Source organism: Lampetra fluviatilis, chromosome 58, assembly GCF_964198595.1.
Source record: "Lampetra fluviatilis chromosome 58, kcLamFluv1.1, whole genome shotgun sequence".
Classification (NCBI taxonomy): Eukaryota; Metazoa; Chordata; class Hyperoartia; order Petromyzontiformes; family Petromyzontidae; genus Lampetra; species Lampetra fluviatilis.
In genome coordinates this window covers 545,967-566,614 of record NC_136332.1, presented here as the reverse complement: position 1 = coordinate 566,614, position 20,648 = coordinate 545,967, and the positions used below count along the sequence as shown (strand labels likewise).

The following is a 20,648-nucleotide window of genomic DNA, read 5'->3' as shown; positions in this document are numbered from 1 at the left end:
GCATGTGAGTGAGTTCCCTGTGAGTGAGTTACCTGTGAGTGAGTTTCCTGTGAGTGAGTGAGTTCCCTGTGAGTGAGTTCCCTGTGAGCGAGTTCCCTGTGAGTGAGTGATTTCCCTGTCAATGAGTTCCCTGTGAGTGAGTTCCCTGTGAGTGAGTTCCCTGTGAGTGAGTGAGTTCCCTGTGAGTGAATGAGTTCCCTGTGAGTGAATTAGTTCCCTGTGAGTGAGTTCCCTGTGAGTGAGTTCCCTGTGAGTGAGTTCCCTGTGAGTGAGTGAGTTTCCTGTGAGTGAGTGAGTTCCCTGTGAGTGAGTTCCCTGTGAGTGAGTGAGTTCCCTGTGAGTGAGTGAGTTCCCTGTGAGTGAGTTCCCTGTGAGTGAATGAGTTCCCTGTGAGTGAGTTCCCTGTGAGTGAGAGAGTTCCCTGTGAGTGAGTGAGTTCCCTGTGAGTGAGTGAGCTCCCTGTGAGCGAGTTCCCTGTGAGTGAGTGATTTCCCTGTCAATGAGGTCCCTGTGAGTGAGTTCCCTGTGAGTGAATGAGTTCCCTGTGAGTGAGTTCCCTGTGAGTGAGTTCCCTGTGAGTGAGTTCCCTGGGAGTGAGTTCCCTGTGAGTGAGTGAGTTTCCTGTGAGTGAGTGAGTTCACTGTGAGTGAGTGAGTTCCCTGTGAGTGAGTTCCCTGTGAGTGAGTGATTTCCCTGTCAATGAGTTCCCTGTGAGTGAGTGAGTTCCCTGTGAGTGAATGAGTTCCCTGTGAGTGAGTTCCCTGTGAGTGAGTTCCCTGTGAGTGAGTTCACTGTGAGTGAGTGAGTTAGTTCCCTGTGAGTGAGTGAGTTCCCTGTGAGTGAGTTCCCTGTGAGTGAGTGAGTTCCCTGTGAGTGAGTGAGTTCCCTGTGAGTGAGTGAGTTCCCTATGAATGAGTTCCCTGTGAGTGAGTGATTTCCCTGTCAATGAGGTCCCTGTGAGTGAGTTCCCTGTGAGTGAATGAGTTCCCTGTGAGTGAGTTCCCTGTGAGTGAGTGAGTTCCCTGTCAATGAGTTCCCTGTGAGTGAGTTCCCTGTGAGTGAGTTCCCTGTGAGTGAGTTCCCTGTGAGTGAATGAGTTCCCTGTGAGTGAGTTCCCTGTGAGTGAGTTCCCTGTGAGTGAGTTTCCTGTGAGTGAGTTCCCTGTGAGTGAGTTCCCTGTGAGTGAGTGAGTTCCCTGTGAGTGAGTGAGTTCCCTGTCAATGAGTTCCCTGTGAGTGAGTTCCCTGTGAGTGAATGAGTTCCCTGTGAGTGAGTTCCCTGTGAGTGAGTTCCTTGTGAGTGAGTTTCCTGTGAGTGAGTTCCCTGTGAGTGAGTTACCTGTGAGTGAGTTTCCTGTGAGTGAGTGAGTTCCCTGTGAGTGAGTTCCCTGTGAGCGAGTTCCCTGTGAGTGAGTGATTTCCCTGTCAATGAGTTCCCTGTGAGTGAGTTCCCTGTGAGTGAGTTCCCTGTGAGTGAATGAGTTCCCTGTGAGTGAGTTCCCTGTGAGTGAGTTCCATGTGAGTGAGTTCCCTGTGAGTGAGTTCCCTGTGAGTGAGTGAGTTTCCTGTGAGTGAGTGAGTTCCCTGTGAGTGAGTGAGTTCCCTGTGAGTGAGTTCCCTGTGAGTGAGTGAGTGAGTTAGTTCCCTGTGAGTGAGTGAGTTCCCTGTGAGTGAGTTCCCTGTGAGTGAGTGAGTTCCCTGTGAGTGAGTGAGTTCCCTATGAATGAGTTCCCTGTGAGTGAGTTCCCTGTGAGTGAGTTCCCTGTGAGTGAGTTCCCTGTGAGTGAGTTCCCTGTCAGTGAGTTACCTGTGAGTGAGTTTCCTGTGAGTGAGTGAGTTCCCTGTGAGTGAGTTCCCTGTGAGCGAGTTCCCTGTGAGTGAGTGAGTTCCCTGTGAGTGAGTTCCCTGTGAGTGAGTTCCCTGTGAGTGAGTTCCCTGTGAGTGAGTTCCCTGTGAGTGAGTGAGTTAGTTCCCTGTGAGTGAGTGAGTTAGTTCCCTGTGAGTGAGTTCCCACTGAGTGAGTGAGTTCCCTGTGAGTGAGTGAGTTCCCTGTGAGTGAGTGAGTTCCCTATGAATGAGTTCCCTGTGAGTGAGTGATTTCCCTGTCAAAGAGGTCCCTGTGAGTGAGTTCCCTGTGAGTGAATGAGTTCCCTGTGAGTGAGTTCCCTGTGAGTGAGTGAGTTCCCTGTGAGTGAGTGAGTGAGTTCCCTGTGAGTGAGTGAGCTCCCTGTGAGCGAGTTCCCTGTGAGTGAGTGATTTCCCTGTCAATGAGGTCCCTGTGAGTGAGTTCCCTGTGAGTGAATGAGTTCCCTGTGAGTGAGTTCCCTGTGAGTGAGTTCCCTGTGAGTGAGTTCCCTGGGAGTGAGTTCCCTGTGAGTGAGTGAGTTTCCTGTGAGTGAGTGAGTTCACTGTGAGTGAGTGAGTTCCCTGTGAGTGAGTTCCCTGTGAGTGAGTGATTTCCCTGTCAATGAGTTCCCTGTGAGTGAGTTCCCTGTGAGTGAGTTCCCTGTGAGTGAGTTCCCTGTGAGTGAGTTCCCTGTGAGTGAGTTCCCTGTGAGTGAGTGAGTGAGTTAGTTCCCTGTGAGTGAGTGAGTTCCCTGTGAGTGAGTGAGTTCCCTGTGAGTGAGTGAGTTCCCTGTGAGTGAGTGAGTTCCCTATGAATGAGTTCCCTGTGAGTGAGTGATTTCCCTGTCAATGAGGTCCCTGTGAGTGAGTTCCCTGTGAGTGAATGAGTTCCCTGTGAGTGAGTTCCCTGTGAGTGAGTGAGTTCCCTGTGAGTGAGTGAGTTCCCTGTGAGTGAGTTCCCTGTGAGTGAGTGAGTTCCCTGTGAGCGAGTTCCCTGTGAGTGAGTGATTTCCCTGTCAATGAGGTCCCTGTGAGTGAGTTCCCTGTGAGTGAATGAGTTCCCTGTGAGTGAGTTCCCTGTGAGTGAGTTCCCTGTGAGTGAGTTCCCTGGGAGTGAGTTCCCTGTGAGTGAGTGAGTTTCCTGTGAGTGAGTGAGTTCACTGTGAGTGAGTGAGTTCCCTGTGAGTGAGTGAGTTCCCTGTGAGTGAGTTCCCTGTGAGTGAGTGAGTTCCCTGTGAGTGAGTGAGTTCCCTGTGAGTGAGTTCCCTGTGAGTGAGTGAGTTCCCTGTGAGTGAGTGAGCTCCCTGTGAGTGAGTTCCCTGTGAGTGAGTGAGTTCCCTGTGAGTGAGTGAGTTCCCTGTGAGTGAGTGAGTTCCCTGTGAGCGAGTTCCCTGTGAGTGAGTGATTTCCCTGTCAATGAGGTCCCTGTGAGTGAGTTCCCTGTGAGTGAGTTCCCTGTGAGTGAGTTCCCTGGGAGTGAGTTCCCTGTGAGTGAGTGAGTTTCCTGTGAGTGAGTGAGTTCACTGTGAGTAAGTGAGTTCCCTGTGAGTGAGTGAGTTCACTGTGAGTGAGTGAGTTCCCTGTGAGTGAGTGAGTTCCCTGTGAGTGAGTTCCCTGTGAGTGAGTGAGTTCCCTGTGAGTGAGTGAGTTCCCTGTGAGTGAGTGAGTTCCCTGTGAGTGAGTGAGTTCCCTGTGAGTGAGTTCCCTGAGAGTGAGTGAGTTCCCTGTGAGTGAGTTCCCTGTGAGTGAGTGAGTTCCCTGTGAGTGAGTGAGTTCACTATGAATGAGTTCCCTGTGAGTGAGTTCCCTGTGAGTGAGTTCCCTGTGAGTGAGTTCCCCATGAGTAAGTGAGTTCCCTGTGAGTGAGTTCCCTGTGAGCGAGTTCCCTGTGAATGAGTTCCATGTGAGTGAGTTCCCTGTGAGTGAGTTCCCTGTGAGTGAGTGAGTTCCCTGTGAGTGAGTTCCCTGTCAATGAGTTCCCTGTGAGTGAGTTCCCTGTGAGTGAATGAGTTCCCTGTGAGTGAGTTCCCTGTGAGTGAGTTCCCTGTGAGTGAGTTCCCTGTGAGTGAGTTACCTGTGAGTGAGTGAATTCCCTGTGAGTGAGTGAATTCCCTGTGAGTGAGTTCCCTGTGAGCGAGTGATTTCCCTGTCAATGAGTTCCCTGTGAGTGAGTTCCCTGTGAGTGAATGAGTTCCCTGTGAGTGAGTTCCGTGTGAGTGAGTGAGTTTCCTGTGAGTGAGTGAGTTCCCTGTGAGTGAGTTCCCTGTGAGCGAGTGAGTTCCCTGTGAGTGAGTGAGTTCCCTGTGAGTGAGTGAGTTCCCTGTGAGTGAGTTCCCTGTGAGTGAGTGAGTGAGTTCCCTGTGAGTGAGTGAGTTCCCTGTGAGTGAGTTTCCTGTGAGCGAATTCACTGTGAATGAGTTCCCTGTGAGTGAATGAGTTCCCTGTGAGTGAGTTCCCTGTGAGCAAGTTCCCTGTGAGTGAATGAGTTCCCTGTGAGTGAGTTCCCTGTGAGTGAGTTCCCTGTGAGTGAGTGAGTTCCCTGTGAGTGAGTTCTCAGTAAGTGAATGAGTTCCCTGTGAGTGGATGAGTTCCCTGTGAGTGAGTTTCCTGTGAGTGAGTTCCCTGTGAGTGAGTTCCCTGTGAGTGAATGAGTTCCCTGTGAGTGAATGAGTTCCCTGTGAGTGAGTTCCCTGTGAGTGAGTTCCCCATGAGTAAGTGAGTTCCTTGTGAGTGAGTTCCCTGTGAGTGAGTTCCCTGTGAGTGAGTTTCCCGTGAGTAAGTAAGTTCCCTGTGAGTGAGTTCCCTGTGAGCGAGTTCCCTGTGAGCGAGTTCCCTGTGAGCGAGTTCCCTGTGAATGAGTTCCCTGTGAGTGAGTTCCCTGTGAGTGAGTGAGTTCCTGTGAGTGAGTTCCCTGTGAGTGAGTGAGTTCCCCGTCAATGAGTTCCCTGTGAGTGAGTGAGTTCCCTGTGAGTGAGTTCCCTGTGAGTGAATGAGTTCCCTGTGAGTGAGTGAGTTCCCTGTGAGTGAGTGAGTTCCCTGTGAGTGAGTTCCCTGTGAGTGAATGAGTTCCCTGTGAGTGAGTGAGTTCCCTGTGAGTGAGTGAGTTCCCTGTGAGTGAGTGAGTTCCCTGTGAGTGAGTTCCCTGTGAGTGAGTGAGTTCCCCGTCAATGAGTTCCCTGTGAGTGAATGAGTTCCCTGTGAGTGAGTTCCCTGTGAGCGAGTTCCCTGTGAGTAATTTCCCTGTCAATGAGTTCCCTGTGAGTGAGTTCCCTGTGAGTGAGTTCCCTGTGAGTGAGTTCCCTGTGAGTGAGTTCCCTGTGAGTGAGTTCCCTGTGAGTGAGTGAGTGAGTTAGTTCCCTGTGAGTGAGTGAGTTCCCTGTGAGTGAGTGAGTTCCCTGTGAGTGAGTGAGTTCCCTGTGAGTGAGTGAGTTCCCTATGAATGAGTTCCCTGTGAGTGAGTGATTTCCCTGTCAATGAGGTCCCTGTGAGTGAGTTCCCTGTGAGTGAATGAGTTCCCTGTGAGTGAGTTCCCTGTGAGTGAGTGAGTTCCCTGTGAGTGAGTGAGTTCCCTGTGAGTGAGTTCCCTGTGAGTGAGTGAGTTCCCTGTGAGCGAGTTCCCTGTGAGTGAGTGATTTCCCTGTCAATGAGGTCCCTGTGAGTGAGTTCCCTGTGAGTGAATGAGTTCCCTGTGAGTGAGTTCCCTGTGAGTGAGTTCCCTGTGAGTGAGTTCCCTGGGAGTGAGTTCCCTGTGAGTGAGTGAGTTTCCTGTGAGTGAGTGAGTTCACTGTGAGTGAGTGAGTTCCCTGTGAGTGAGTGAGTTCCCCGTCAATGAGTTCCCTGTGAGTGAATGAGTTCCCTGTGAGTGAGTTCCCTGTGAGCGAGTTCCCTGTGAGTGATTTCCCTGTCAATGAGTTCCCTGTGAGTGAGTTCCCTGTGAGTGAATGAGTTCCCTGTGAGTGAGTTCCCTGTGAGTGAGTTCCCTGTGAGTGAGTTCCCTGTGAGTGAGTTCCCTGTGAGTGAGTGAGTGAGTTAGTTCCCTGTGAGTGAGTGAGTTCCCTGTGAGTGAGTGAGTTCCCTGTGAGTAAGTGAGTTCCCTGTGAGTGAGTGAGTTCCCTATGAATGAGTTCCCTGTGAGTGAGTGATTTCCCTGTCAATGAGGTCCCTGTGAGTGAGTTCCCTGTGAGTGAATGAGTTCCCTGTGAGTGAGTTCCCTGTGAGTGAGTGAGTTCCCTGTGAGTGAGTGAGTTCCCTGTGAGTGAGTTCCCTGTGAGTGAGTGAGTTCCCTGTGAGCGAGTTCCCTGTGAGTGAGTGATTTCCCTGTCAATGAGGTCCCTGTGAGTGAGTTCCCTGTGAGTGAATGAGTTCCCTGTGAGTGAGTTCCCTGTGAGTGAGTTCCCTGTGAGTGAGTTCCCTGGGAGTGAGTTCCCTGTGAGTGAGTGAGTTTCCTGTGAGTGAGTGAGTGAGTTTCCTGTGAGTGAGTGAGTTCACTGTGAGTGAGTGAGTTCCCTGTGAGTGAGTGAGTTCCCTGTGAGTGAGTGAGTTCCCTGTGAGTGAGTTCCCTGTGAGTGAGTGAGTTCCCTGTGAGTGAGTGAGTTCCCTGTGAGTGAGTTCCCTGTGAGTGAGTGAGTTCCCTGTGAGTGAGTGAGCTCCCTGTGAGTGAGTTCCCTGTGAGTGAGTGAGTTCCCTGTGAGTGAGTGAGTTCCCTGTGAGTGAGTGAGTTCCCTGTGAGCGAGTTCCCTGTGAGTGAGTGATTTCCCTGTCAATGAGGTCCCTGTGAGTGAGTTCCCTGTGAGTGAGTTCCCTGTGAGTGAGTTCCCTGGGAGTGAGTTCCCTGTGAGTGAGTGAGTTTCCTGTGAGTGAGTGAGTTCACTGTGAGTAAGTGAGTTCCCTGTGAGTGAGTGAGTTCACTGTGAGTGAGTGAGTTCCCTGTGAGTGAGTGAGTTCCCTGTGAGTGAGTTCCCTGTGAGTGAGTGAGTTCCCTGTGAGTGAGTGAGTTCCCTGTGAGTGAGTGAGTTCCCTGTGAGTGAGTGAGTTCCCTGTGAGTGAGTGAGTTCCCTGTGAGTGAGTGAGTTCCCTGTGAGTGAGTGAGTTCCCTGTGAGTGAGTTCCCTGTGAGTGAGTGAGTTCCCTGTGAGTGAGTGAGTTCACTATGAATGAGTTCCCTGTGAGTGAGTTCCCTGTGAGTGAGTTCCCTGTGAGTGAGTTCCCCATGAGTAAGTGAGTTCCCCATGAGTAAGTGAGTTCCCTGTGAGTGAGTTCCCTGTGAGCGAGTTCCCTGTGAGCGAGTTCCCTGTGAATGAGTTCCATGTGAGTGAGTTCCCTGTGAGTGAGTTCCCTGTGAGTGAGTGAGTTCCCTGTGAGTGAGTGAGTTCCCTGTCAATGAGTTCCCTGTGAGTGAGTTCCCTGTGAGTGAATGAGTTCCCTGTGAGTGAGTTCCCTGTGAGTGAGTTCCCTGTGAGTGAGTTCCCTGTGAGTGAGTTACCTGTGAGTGAGTGAATTCCCTGTGAGTGAGTGAATTCCCTGTGAGTGAGTTCCCTGTGAGCGAGTGATTTCCCTGTCAATGAGTTCCCTGTGAGTGAGTTCCCTGTGAGTGAATGAGTTCCCTGTGAGTGAGTTCCCTGTGAGTGAGTGAGTTTCCTGTGAGTGAGTGAGTTCCCTGTGAGTGAGTTCCCTGTGAGTGAGTGAGTTCCCTGTGAGTGAGTGAGTTCCCTGTGAGTGAGTGAGTTCCCTGTGAGTGAGTTCCCTGTGAGTGAGTGAGTGAGTTCCCTGTGAGTGAGTGAGTTCCCTGTGAGTGAGTTTCCTGTGAGCGAATTCACTGTGAATGAGTTCCCTGTGAGTGAATGAGTTCCCTGTGAGTGAGTTCCCTGTGAGCAAGTTCCCTGTGAGTGAATGAGTTCCCTGTGAGTGAGTTCCCTGTGAGTGAGTTCCCTGTGAGTGAGTGAGTTCCCTGTGAGTGAGTTCTCAGTAAGTGAATGAGTTCCCTGTAAGTGGATGAGTTCCCTGTGAGTGAGTTTCCTGTGAGTGAGTTTCCTGTGAGTGAGTTCCCTGTGAGTGAATGAGTTCCCTGTGAGTGAATGAGTTCCCTGTGAGTGAGTTCCCTGTGAGTGAGTTCCCCATGAGTAAGTGAGTTCCTTGTGAGTGAGTTCCCTGTGAGTGAGTTCCCTGTGAGTGAGTTTCCCGTGAGTAAGTAAGTTCCCTGTGAGCGAGTTCCCTGTGAGCGAGTTCCCTGTGAATGAGTTCCCTGTGAGTGAGTTCCCTGTGAGTGAGTGAGTTCCTGTGAGTGAGTTCCCTGTGAGTGAGTGAGTTCCCCGTCAATGAGTTCCCTGTGAGTGAGTGAGTTCCCTGTGAGTGAGTTCCCTGTGAGTGAATGAGTTCCCTGTGAGTGAGTGAGTTCCCTGTGAGTGAGTGAGTTCCCTGTGAGTGAGTTCCCTGTGAGTGAATGAGTTCCCTGTGAGTGAGTGAGTTCCCTGTGAGTGAGTGAGTTCCCTGTGAGTGAGTGAGTTCCCTGTGAGTGAGTTCCCTGTGAGTGAGTGAGTTCCCCGTCAATGAGTTCCCTGTGAGTGAATGAGTTCCCTGTGAGTGAGTTCCCTGTGAGCGAGTTCCCTGTGAGTGAGTTCCCTGTCAATGAGTTCCCTGTGAGTTCCCTGTGAGTGAGTTCCCTGTGAGTGAGTGAGTTCCCTGTGAGTGAGTTCTCTGTAAGTGAATGAGTTCCCTGTGAGTGGATGAGTTCCCTGTGAGTGAGTTTCCTGTGAGTGAGTTCCCTGTGAGTGAGTTCCCTTGTGAGTGAGTGATTTCCCTGTGAGTGAGTTCCCTATGAGTGAGTTCCCTGTGAGTGAATGAGTTCCCTGTGAGTGAATGAGTTCCCTGTGAGTGAGTGAGTTCCCTGTGAGTGAGTTCCCCATGAGTAAGTGCATTCCCTGTGAGTGAGTTCCCCGTGAGTAAGTAAGTTCCCTGTGAGTGAGTTCCCCGTGAGTAAGTAAGTTCCCTGTGAGTGAGTTCCCTGTGAGCGAGTTCCCTGTGAATGAGTTCCCTGTGAGTGAGTTCCCTGTGAGTGAGTTCCCTGTGAGTGAGTTCCCTGTGAGTGAGTGAGTTCACTGTCAATGAGTTCCCTGTGAGTGAGTTCCCTGTGAGTGAGTTCCCTGTGAGTGAGTTTCCTGTGAGTGAGTTCCCTGTGAGTGAGTTACCTGTGAGTGAGTTTCCTGTGAGTGAGTGAGTTCCCTGTGAGTGAGTTCCCTGTGAGCGAGTTCCCTGTGAGTGAGTGATTTCCCTGTCAATGAGTCCCCTGTGAGTGAGTTCCCTGTGAGTGAATGAGTTCCCTGTGAGTGAGTTCCCTGTGAGTAAGTTCCCTGTGAGTGAGTTCCCTGTGAGTGAGTTCCCTGTGAGTGAGTTCCCTGTGAGTGAGTGAGTTTCCTGTGAGTGAGTGAGTTCCCTGTGAGTGAGTGAGTTCCCTGTGAGTGAGTTCCCTGTGAGTGAGTGAGTTAGTTCCCTGTGAGTGAGTGAGTTCCCTGTGATTGAGTTCCCTGTGAGTGAGTGAGTTCCCTGTGAGTGAGTGAGTTCCCTATGAATGAGTTCCCTGTGAGTGAGTTCCCTGTGAGTGAGTTCCCTGTGAGTGAGTTCCCTGTGAGTGAGTTTCCTGTGAGTGAGTTCCCTGTGAGTGAGTTACCTGTCAATGAGTTCCCTGTGAGTGAGTTCCCTGTGAGTGAATGAGTTCTCTGTGAGTGAGTTCCCTGTGAGTGAGTTCCCTGTGAGTGAGTTCCCTGTGAGTGAGTTCCCTGTGAGTGAGTGAGTTCCCTGTGAGTGAGTGAGTTCCCTGTGAATGAGTTCCCTGTGAGTGAGTTCCCTGTGAGTGAGTTCCCTGTGAGTGAGTTTCCTGTGAGTTCCCTGTGAGTGAGTTACCTGTGAGTGAGTTTCCTGTGAGTGAGTGAGTTCCCTGTGAGTGAGTTCCCTGTGAGCGAGTTCCCTGTGAGTGAGTGATTTCCCTGTCAATGAGTTCCCTGTGAGTGAGTTCCCTGTGAGTGAATGAGTTCCCTGTGAGTGAGTTCCCTGTGAGTGAGTTCCCTGTGAGTGAGTTCCCTGTGAGTGAGTTCCCTGTGAGTGAGTGAGTTTCCTGTGAGTGAGTGAGTTCCCTGTGAGTGAGTGAGTTCCCTGTGAGTGAGTTCCCTGTGAGTGAGTGAGTTCCCTGTGAGTGAGTGAGTGAGTTCCCTGTGAGTGAGTTCCCTGTGAGTGAGTGAGTTCCCTGTGAGTGAGTGAGTTCCCTGTGAGTGAGTGAGTTCCCTATGAATGAGTTCCCTGTGAGTGAGTTCCCTGTGAGTGAGTGAGTTCCCTGTCAGTGAGCGAGTTGCCTGTGAGTGAGTGAGTTCCCTGTGAGTGAGTTCCTTGTGAGTAAGTGAGTTCCCTGTGAGTGAGTGAGTTCTATGTGAGTGAGTTCCCTGTGAGTGAATGAGTTCCCTGTGAGTGAGTTCCCTGTGAGTGAGTTTCCTGTGAGGGAGTTCCCTGTGAGTGAGTTACCTGTGAGTGAGTTTCCTGTGAGTGAGTGAGTTTCCCGTGAATGAGTTCCCTGTGAATGAGTTCCCCGTGAGTGAGTTCCCTGTGAGTGAGTTCCCTGTGAGTGAGTTCCCTGTGAGTGAATGAGTTCCCTGTGAGTGAGTGAGTTCCCTGTGAGTGAGTGAGTTCCCTGTGAGTGAGTGAGTTCCCTGTGAGTGAGTTCCCTGTGAGTGAATGAGTTCCCTGTGAGTGAATGAGTTCCCTGTGAGTGAGTTCCCTGTGAGTGAGTTCCCCATGAGTGAGTTCCTTGTGAGTGAGTTCCCTGAGTGAGTTCCCTGTGAGTGAGTTTCCCGTGAGTAAGTAAGTTCCCTGTGAGTGAGTTCCCTGTGAGCGAGTTCCCTGTGAGCGAGTTCCCTGTGAATGAGTTCCCTGTGAGTGAGTTCCCTGTGATTGAGTTCCCTGTGAGTGAGTGAGTTCCCTGTGAGTGAGTTCCCTGTGAGTGAGTGAGTTCCCTGTCAATGAGTTCCCTGTGAGTGAGTTCCCTGTGAGTGAATGAGTTCCCTGTGAGTGAGTTCCCTGTGAGTGAGTTCCCTGTGAGTGAGTTCCCTGTGAGTGAGTTCCCTGTGAGTGAGTTTCCTGTGAGTGAGTTCCCTGTGAGTGAGTTCCCTGTGAGTGAGTTCCCTGTGAGTGAGTTCCCTGTGAGTGAGTGAGTTCCCTGTCAATGAGTTCCCTGTGAGTGAGTTCCCTGTGAGTGAATGAGTTCCCTGTGAGTGAGTTCCCTGTGAGTGAGTTCCCTGTGAGTGAGTTTCCTGTGAGTGAGTTCCCTGTGAGTGAGTTACCTGTGAGTGAGTTTCCTGTGAGTGAGTTCCCTGTGAGTGAGTTCCCTGTGAGCGAGTTCCCTGTGAGTGAGTGATTTCCCTGTCAATGAGTTCCCTGTGAGTGAGTTCCCTGTGAGTGAATGAGTTCCCTGTGAGTGAGTTCCCTGTGAGTGAGTTCCCTGTGAGTGAGTTCCCTGTGAGCGAGTGAGTTTCCTGTGAGTGAGTTCCATGTGAGTGAGTGAGTTCCCTGTGAGTGAGTGAGTTCCCTGTGAGTGAGTGAGTTCCCTGTGAGTGAGTTCCCTGTGAGTGAGTGAGTTCCCTGTGAGTGAGTGAGTTCCCTGTGAGTGAGTGAGTTCCCTATGAATGAGTTCCCTGTGAGTGAGTTCCCTGTGAGTGAGTGAGTTCCCTGTGCTTTCCCTGTGAGTGAGTTCCCTGTCAGTGAGCGAGTTGCCTGTGAGTGAGTGAGTTCCCTGTGAGTGAGTTCCTTGTGAGTAAGTGAGTCCCCTGTGAGTGAGTGAGTTCCATGTGAGTGAGTTCCCTGTGAGTGAATGAGTTCCCTGTGAGTGAGTTCCCTGTGAATGAGTTCCCTGTGAATGAGTTCCCTGTGAGTGAATGAGTTCCCTGTGAGTGAGTTCCCTGTGAGTGAGTTCCCTGTGAGTGAGTTGCCTGTGAGTGAGTTCCCTGTGAGTGAGTTACCTGTGAGTGAGTTTCCTGTGAGTGAGTGAGTTCCCTGTGAGTGAGTTCCCTGTGAGTGAGTGATTTCCCTGTCAATGAGTTCCCTGTGAGTGAGTTCCCTGTGAGTGAGTTCCCTGTGAGTGAATGAGTTCCCTGTGAGTGAGTTCCCTGTGCGTGAGTTCCCTGTGAGTGAGTTCCCTGTGAGTGAGTTCCCTGTGAGTGAGTGAGTTTCCTGTGAGTGAGTGAGTTCCCTGTGAGTGAGTGAGTTCCCTGTGAGTGAGTTCCCTGTGAGTGAGTTCCCTGTGAGTGAGTGAGTTCCCTGTGAGTGAGTGCGTTCCCTGTGAGTGAGTTCCCTGTGAGTGAGTGAGTTCCCTGTGAGTGAGTGAGTTCCCTGTGAGTGAGTGAGTGAGTTCCCTATGAATGAGTTCCCTGTGAGTGAGTTCCCTGTGAGTGAGTGAGTTCCCTGTGCGTTCCCTGTGAGTGAGTTCCCTGTCAGTGAGTGAGTTGCCTGTGAGTGAGTGAGTTCCCTGTGAGTAAGTGAGTTCCCTGTGAGTGAGTGAGTTCCCTGTGAGTGAGTTCCCTGTGAGTGAATGAGTTCCCTGTGAGTGAGTGAGTTCCCTGTGAGTGAGTTCCCTGTGAGTGAGTTCCCTGTGAGTGAGTTCCCTGTGAGTGAGTGAGTTCCGTGTGAGTGAGTGAGTTCCCTGTGAGTGAGTTCCCTATGAATGAGTTCCCTGTGAGTGAGTTCCCTGTGAGTGAGTTCCCTGTGCGTTCCCTGTGAGTGAGTTCCCTGTCAGTGAGTGAGTGAGTTCCCTGTGAGTGAGTAAGTGAGTTCCCTGTGAGTGAGTGAGTTCCCTGTGAGTGAGTTCCCTGTGAGTGAATGAGTTCCCTGTGAGTGAGTGAGTGAGTTCCCTGTGAATGAGTTCCCTGTGAGTGAATGAGTTCCCTGTGAGTGAGTTCCCTGTGAGTAAATGAGTTCCCTGTAAGTGAGTGAGTTCCCTGTGAGTGAGTGAGTTCCCTGTGAGTGAGTTCCCTGTGAGTGAGTTCCCTGTGAGTGAGTGAGTTCCCTGTGAGTGAGTGCGTTCCCTGTGAGTGAGTTCCCTGTGAGTGAGTGAGTTCCCTGTGAGTGAGTGAGTTCCCTGTGAGTGAGTGAGTGAGTTCCCTATGAATGAGTTCCCTGTGAGTGAGTTCCCTGTGAGTGAGTGAGTTCCCTGTGCGTTCCCTGTGAGTGAGTTCCCTGTCAGTGAGTGAGTTGCCTGTGAGTGAGTGAGTTCCCTGTGAGTAAGTGAGTTCCCTGTGAGTGAGTGAGTTCCCTGTGAGTGAGTTCCCTGTGAGTGAATGAGTTCCCTGTGAGTGAGTTCCCTGTGAGTGAGTTCCCTGTGAGTGAGTTCCCTGTGAGTGAGTGAGTGAGTTCCGTGTGAGTGAGTGAGTTCCCTGTGAGTGAGTTCCCTATGAATGAGTTCCCTGTGAGTGAGTTCCCTGTGAGTGAGTTCCCTGTGCGTTCCCTGTGAGTGAGTTCCCTGTCAGTGAGTGAGTGAGTTCCCTGTGAGTGAGTAAGTGAGTTCCCTGTGAGTGAGTGAGTTCCCTGTGAGTGAGTTCCCTGTGAGTGAATGAGTTCCCTGTGAGTGAGTGAGTGAGTGAGTTCCCTGTGAATGAGTTCCCTGTGAGTGAATGAGTTCCCTGTGAGTGAGTTCCCTGTGAGTAAATGAGTTCCCTGTAAGTGAGTGAGTTCCCTGTGAGTGAGTGAGTTCCCTGTGAATGAGTTCCCTGTGAGTGAATGAGTTCCCTATGAGTGAGTTCCCTGTGAGTGAGTTCCCTGTGAATGAGTTCCCTGTGAGTGAATGAGTTCCCTGTGAGTGAATGAGTTCCCTGTGAGTGAGTTCCCTGTGAGTGAATGAGTTCCCTCTGAGTGAGTTGCCTGTGAGTGAGTTCCGTATGAGTTCCCTGTGAGTGAGTTCCCTGTGAGTGAGTTCCCTGTGAATGAGTTCCCTGTGAGTGAATGAGTTCCCTATGAGTGAGTTCCCTGTGAGTGAGTTCCCTGTGAATGAGTTCCCTGTGAGTGAATGAGTTCCCTGTGAGTGAATGAGTTCCCTGTGAGTGAGTTCCCTGTGAGTGAATGAGTTCCCTGTGAGTGAGTTGCCTGTGAGCGAGTTCCCTGTGAGTGAGTTCCCTATGATTGAGTTCCCTGTGAGGGTGAGAGTTTCCTGTGAGTGAGTTCCTGTCAGTGAGTGAGTTCACTGCAAATGAGTGAGTTCCCTGTGAGTGAGATCCCTGTGAATGAGTTCCCTGTGAGTGAGTTGCCTGTCAGTGAATGAGTTCCCTGTGAGTGAGTTGCCTGTGAGTGAGTGAGTTCCCTGTGAGTGAATGAGTTCCCTGTGAGTGAGTTGCCTGTGAGCGAGTTCCCTGTGAGTGAGTTCCCTATGATTGAGTTCCCTGTGAGGGTGAGAGTTTCCTGTAAGTGAGTTCTTGTCAGTGAGTGAGTTCACTGCAAATGAGTGAGTTCCCTGTGAGTTTGTGAGCGAGTTCCCTGTAAGGTGAGTGAGTGAGCGAGCGAGTGAGAGTAAGGTTCCTCGCCTGCAATCCTTGAGCAGCTGGTGTAGGTTCATGTCGAACACGACCTGCAGGAGCTGGTCGAGCGGGGAGGAGGCCGCGTCGTTCCCATACACACAGCAGGCCGCCTGCGCCAGGCCGCACCGTCAAAACCCTGATCTCCCGGCACATGCCCTCTATTCCTCAGCATCACCATTACAGCCAGAATTTTGGAGATAATCCTCCTCTATGGACACTTGTCGATTGACTAAATCAGATTCTCCCCGTAAACGAAATTTCACTACGCCACAAGTCGTGAGATCATCAAACAAGAGGCCACCCGGGAGGGCTGCGTCATCTATCCGTAACAGTGTCACGGTGTCCCTATCCAGTCCAGCAGTAATGCGTACACATCGCATCGCCAGTCACTCCAACATGCAGGAGATCTTTTGGTGAGTACCCTAAAAAGGGTAGTTATTTCTGTTATATTAAATTAATTAGTTTCCCCAATGTAACTGCTGCTGCAGATACAACTTAGTTTGTCGACGCCGGGATATTGCATGTCGGAAATCTTGTCCTTCACAGATGGGATCAGATCACAAATTTTATGTACTGTGTTAAATCGGACCTGGATCTTGTGTTTGTTCATGATTTTGGAAATCTTTTTGGTTGGGGAAACTAACTCTATGGACAGTTTTCGATTGATTAAATCGGATTCTCCCCGTAAACAAAATTTCACTACGCCACAAGTCGTGAGATCATCAAATAAGAGGCCACCCGGGAGGGCTGCGTCATCTATCCGTCTTTCATTGACATGCTAATTTCTCTGCTCCAACAGCTGCTCCAGCAGACCCACCTCTCTCTCTGTCCCCCCCTCTCTCTCTATTTAAGGCCTCGACACAGAGGCATTGTGTCTCTGTGTGTCTATGTTGTGTCTCTCTCTGTGTGTCTCTGTGTTGTCTATCTCTGCTTATGTGTCTGTCTGTGTGTCTCCGTGTCTGTGTTTTGTTTCTCTCTCAAATTTAGTTCTACCTGATGACGGTTGCTTGTGTTACAATCAAAACGTCGTATTCTAATATTAAATTTATTTTCTTTCTATGTGACTTTACCGACTGAACCAAAGAATATGAATTCCTGCAGTCACGAAAGTTTTAAGTCAAAATGTATTATGTTCTTTATTATTATTTTTGTATTGTGGGGTTAGCAGAGTTGGAATTACTGCTCGAAACAATACCTACTTTTTGTATTAAATTAATAGGAAAAGCCGTTCCGACTTAAAAAAAATCATTTAACAGTGTGTATTTTTGAAGAACACACCCCTTTCATATATCAAAGGAAACCTGTATTAGTAATGTGACAAAACCTCCCTCAATTCCACACAGGATTCGCTCGTTATTCCAAACCTGCTATGCGCTAATCGCATCTGCAACTCTGCGCGACTTCTCCATCGAGAGAGAAAGAGAGTTAAAGTAATGAGATGAAGTTTTAAGAGATAAAGTGATGAGAGATAAAGTGATGAGAAGATCAAATGATGAGATAGAGAGAGATAACTTCTCGAAGCTTTAGAAGCATCTGCAGACGTCGCGCATACGGCAATATCATTATCCATGAAATTTACTCTTCACGAGCATCTCCAGAACGTATCCCCTTGCGAATAATGAGGGAATACCCAGCAACATAGCAAAGATCGCCTCCGACTGTGAACAATTGGCAGGACTCCCTCCAAAACAAAGAGTCATCACTCAGAGAGACTCTCCTGGTTAAAAACCAAAGGCAATAATAGTCATATAATCATCATTGTCGTGAAATCATCTCTGAGTTGGACCGCCATTGGGCGAAAGGCTCGGAGCGCTGCGTGGGATGGTCAATGTGTGTGTGCGCACTTGTGTATAAATTATAAACTATACTACACACTACAATACCCACTACATCTATAATGCGCACTACAATATACGCACTCACTTTTGCCTTAAATCTGTGTGTATATCTCAGTTTGTGTCTCTGTGTCTGTGTGTTTATGTCTATGTGTGTGTATGTATCTCTGTGTGTCTGTGACTTTGTGCATCTCTGTACGTCTTTGTATCTGTGTCTATGTGTGTCTGTATTTGTGAGGGGTACTGTAGCAGTTAATGTGCCGTGCTACGAACCCGGTGACCTGAGTTCAATTCCCACTCACGGCCACCGGTGATAGCGATTATATAAACCGGTCCTGGGCCTCCCCTAGGTCGACTCAACCTCAAATGAGTACCCGGTGCAGTGTGTAGTAAACATTGCCACTGGGGAGAGAAAAGCGGCCGGGCTTGGTGCTGGCCACCCACCACCGCTAACAGCAATTGGCCCCTACAATCTGTTAAGGATACACGGTGGGGGGGGAGGGGGGAATCTTTGTCTTTGTAGGATGAACGGAGGTGCTGCAGCAAGCGCACCTGTACGTAGTGCTGCAGCTCAGAAGGCTTGGCCGTGGGGTGGCTGTAGAGCAGGCGAGCCACCATGTAGCCATACCACCGCACGAGGCCCCTGCTCTCCATCAGCGCCTCCTCCTCCCCGGCCAGGATCTGCACAACCGCACGAGGGAATCGTTCCGCCGGCACCTCGTCAGGCAACAGCCAGAACTGTGGAAAAATCCTCCTTTTTCGGTCTTAAATAGAGGGGGATAAATGTGATGTCGTCACACTTGTGACCCTATTACTCCATTGTAATTTATATGAATACATGAATGACCCCCCACCTCTGGTCTTCACACCTGATTGGCCAAAACCGGAGGAGGATTTCTTCAAAATTCTGGCTCTCGCCTGATGCTAGTTGTTGTAATTACCGGTGAAACATCATGGTATTTGAATTGTAAATGTGGGTTGACTCTCTTAACATACAAATTAGTGCTGTAATAGTACCTAATTCGCATTTATTGTTTACATGGCAAACCTTACTTATTGGCTGTGTTGGGTGGTGGAGGTTTTAGCAACACATTTATATTTCAGTGATCTAACCCAAAGAAAACCTCTTATGGATCATGTTGGTAGCGAAAGCCTCCTACTACTATGTGTTAAACTGAGGGGACATCACTATCAGTTTAAGTCATCAGTTTAACATCATCAACAAAATCGTCTACTACCACTTGTAAGTCACTCGCTACTAAGTTGCGTTTGTGTGCTGAGCGCGCTTGCTCGTGTGGCGGAGGGACTACTTTAAGCGGTGCAGAGGTACAATGCTCCTTTATTTGTTGTTGTCATTCGCCCATATTACCGCACGTATAACTCCACCGCTCGCCTCTCTCCATCTTGACTCGCTCTTGAGCCACATCGCCCCCCATGTAAACATGAGCAAATATACCCCATACAAATATTTATGTATCTATTAAAACTATAAGTACCTATGACATATGATATTTTATTGTTTTATGTAATATATAATTTTTATATATGTTGTACTTACTTTGCTCTATGATTTAGTATTATTCTTCCTCATTGAATTATAAAATTTGTGAGTTATTAAGACTTTACATATGGACAATTGGAGTGCTGGAATGTATCTCCTGTATCTTAGTAAATTCTTAAGGGACATAGCTGATCAGTTAACATTACATCAGTTGAAGTCGTGTTCGAAACTTATCATTCCCAGAATATTCAAACTTAGTTTTGCTGGCCAGCTGGCTTGGCAGGACGTCACGTCTGGAAGGACGGACTGACTGTCACGTCCAAAGGACGTGTGAGCTGCTACTGCATAGTTTTTATGTGTATGTACGTATGTTTAACTTCTTTCACACCGTACATAGCCAAACGTCTAATCGGAGGTGAGGGGGAAGGACAACAAACTAAGCACAAAAATAAGTTAGAAAAAAATAAGTTTTCAATATTGATGATTTAAAAGTGCATAGCTCTAGCGGCTTTCGAATAGCAGAAAGAAGAGCGATCCAGACGGCCACTGAAGCGCATCTGAAAGAGGGCAATGCGGTGACCGTCTTTGTTCGATGGCAAGCCAAAAGCCACTGTTGCGAGGATGAACGGAGTTTGCGTGATGATCGTTTATGCTCCTTGACGAGATCAGCGAGGTATTGTGCGACAGGCGTGGGAGGAAAGCCAATTTTATTGTATGCTCATTTACTTGAAAGGTGCGATTGGTAGTAAGATTTTCTTCAAGTTAGTTAGAAACTAGTATATGTGCACAGTTTCCTTAGATGTCAAAGGCGCAGGATGCAAATTCAGATTCCAAAGAACACAGGATGAGATGTTACTATCCTTTGTGCAAGCACTTCCAAGAGTTCATGAACAGTGAGCCTGGTGAAATTTGGGGAGCGCATCGTCAGTAGTGACCCTTTGGTTCCTAGGGTGTTTCGGCCTTTCATACTATACACCCTCCCCAAAGGCAGCCAGCGACAGGGTGATCAATCCTACGCTTGCGTCCCATTCCCAATCAGTCATAGGAGTTGCCTTGTTGTTGATAGCCAACATCCCATGGGACTATGCATGGCAGGGGCGTCCTCCTCCCTGAGTCAAGCATTGTTGACTGCATACCTCCTGGCCCTCTCACTTTGGGGCCCAGCTGGGGTTTTCCTCTTCATCCAGAGCCACTGACTGCTGCCTTCTGCCGCCTCCGATACAGCTCTGATTGCCGAACGCTGGCTCTGGCCCTTAATTCCCAGGTCTCTAAGCAGTCTGGTTGTAGATGTTGCCACAAAACCTCTGCAGCCCACCTCCACTGGTCGGACTTCTGTGTTCCAGCCATGATGCCGTGCTTCGGCAGCTAGATCGGCATAGCGCAGATGTTTTCGCTCATAAGCCTCATCTACTGAGTCCTCCCAGGGTACTGTGAGCTCAATGATGAAGACCTTCTTGAGCGAACGGGACCAGAGCACCATGTCAGGTCTTAGGGTGGTGGTTGCGATCTCCGGAGGAAACACAAGTTGCCGGCCAATGTCAGCTAGCATTTTCCAGTCGCGGGCCAAGCGCAGCTGGTCTCGCTCTAATGGTGTAGAGCCGTTCTTCGGTGGTTTAGCCCCTTCGCGGACAAAGGACACCATCTCCATAGAGGCCTATGGTGGTAAGGCATCGTGGAACTCCGAGCCACTTCTTTAAGTAGCTCGTGGCTCCTCTTTCCATCTTCTCCACTGTTGAGATTGGAACCTCATACACTGCTAGGGGCCACAACACCTGGGGTAGGAGACCAAACTGCAGACACCAGGCCTTTACCTTTCCAGGTAGCTGGGTGTTGTCGATGGACTGTAGGCTACTACTGATGTCTTTGCGCAGCTGTTGCACCTGGTCTTTGTCCTTCAGGCTTGCATCATACCACCTTCCAAGGCTTTTTACCGGCTGCTCAGACACTGTTGGGATTTGGTCATCTCCGATGAAGAATTTCAGGTCACAGAGTACTCCCTTCACAATCGAGATGCTGCGTGACTTGGATGGTTTAATCTTCATACGGGCCCAGCTGATGTTCTCCTCGAGTTTTCTGAGCAGTCTCCTGGTGCATGGGACAGTGGTGGTCAATGTTGTAATGTCGTCCATGTAGGCTCTGAGTGGAGGGAGGCGAAAACCAGAGTCGACTCGCTGTCCACCAGCAACCCATTTTGAGGATCTGATGATAACCTCCATTTCCATTATGAATGCCAATTTCCCAATCTCTGCGGTCCTATATTGGGACGTCTGGACAAATCCCATTCAATCACCTACTTATTAAACTATTTAAAACTAAACTTTCTTTTTTTTTACCTGGTATATAGCTCTTTTTCAGAAACAGCCTGGTCACAAATGATAGCGCAAAGAGTCGCTTATCATGTGGAAACTTATAGCAGCCAAATACTCGAAACGTATGTTTCTAAATGTGGAGAAAAAAAACAGATGACCTGGCGAAAAATCCACACGACCACGGGGAAAACACGCAAACTCCAGAATATACATGCATCAGGGTCGGGATCGTACCGACGACCTCCTGTATACCAGCCGAGGTAGTTAACATTTCGCCACAGCGGCGAGGCGGGCATCGCTCAATTCCTGTTCCAATGGAAATTAATCCAGCTGCTGTATCGCCATCCCACCCAGGGGCGACGCATTGAGACGGTGACCTCGGGTGAAAACCAGCGGAGAGAATTTCCCCTCTCACCTTGCACAGGAGCTCCAGGTGCTGGTGAGAAGCAAAGGCTCCCTCCCGAAGCACACTCTGGCATTCCTCCTGCCAGTGTCTCCACCTCAAGTCGAACTCGGCCAGGGACTGCGAGGCCTGGTCACGCACCACCACACATTCCAACGCACCCCCACCACACATTCCTACACACCGCCACCAACACCGCCGCTAACACATTCTAT

General features: G+C 49.8%; 1 protein-coding gene across 3 annotated transcripts in view; it reads right to left on the bottom strand.

Annotated features, from left to right (window-relative positions):
- The window catches only part of NUP85 (nucleoporin 85), an 84,718-nt gene that overhangs the window by 26,561 nt on the left and 37,509 nt on the right, over positions 1–20,648 (bottom strand). For all 3 annotated transcript variants that reach the window (XM_078880716.1, XM_078880717.1, XM_078880718.1), the window contains 3 exons: positions 20,446–20,562; positions 16,773–16,901; positions 14,392–14,495 (listed from right to left, as the gene is read on the bottom strand). In XM_078880716.1, coding sequence (XP_078736842.1) covers positions 14,392–14,495; positions 16,773–16,901; positions 20,446–20,562 — 350 coding nt within the window. The remainder of the gene's footprint in view (positions 1–14,391; positions 14,496–16,772; positions 16,902–20,445; positions 20,563–20,648) is intronic.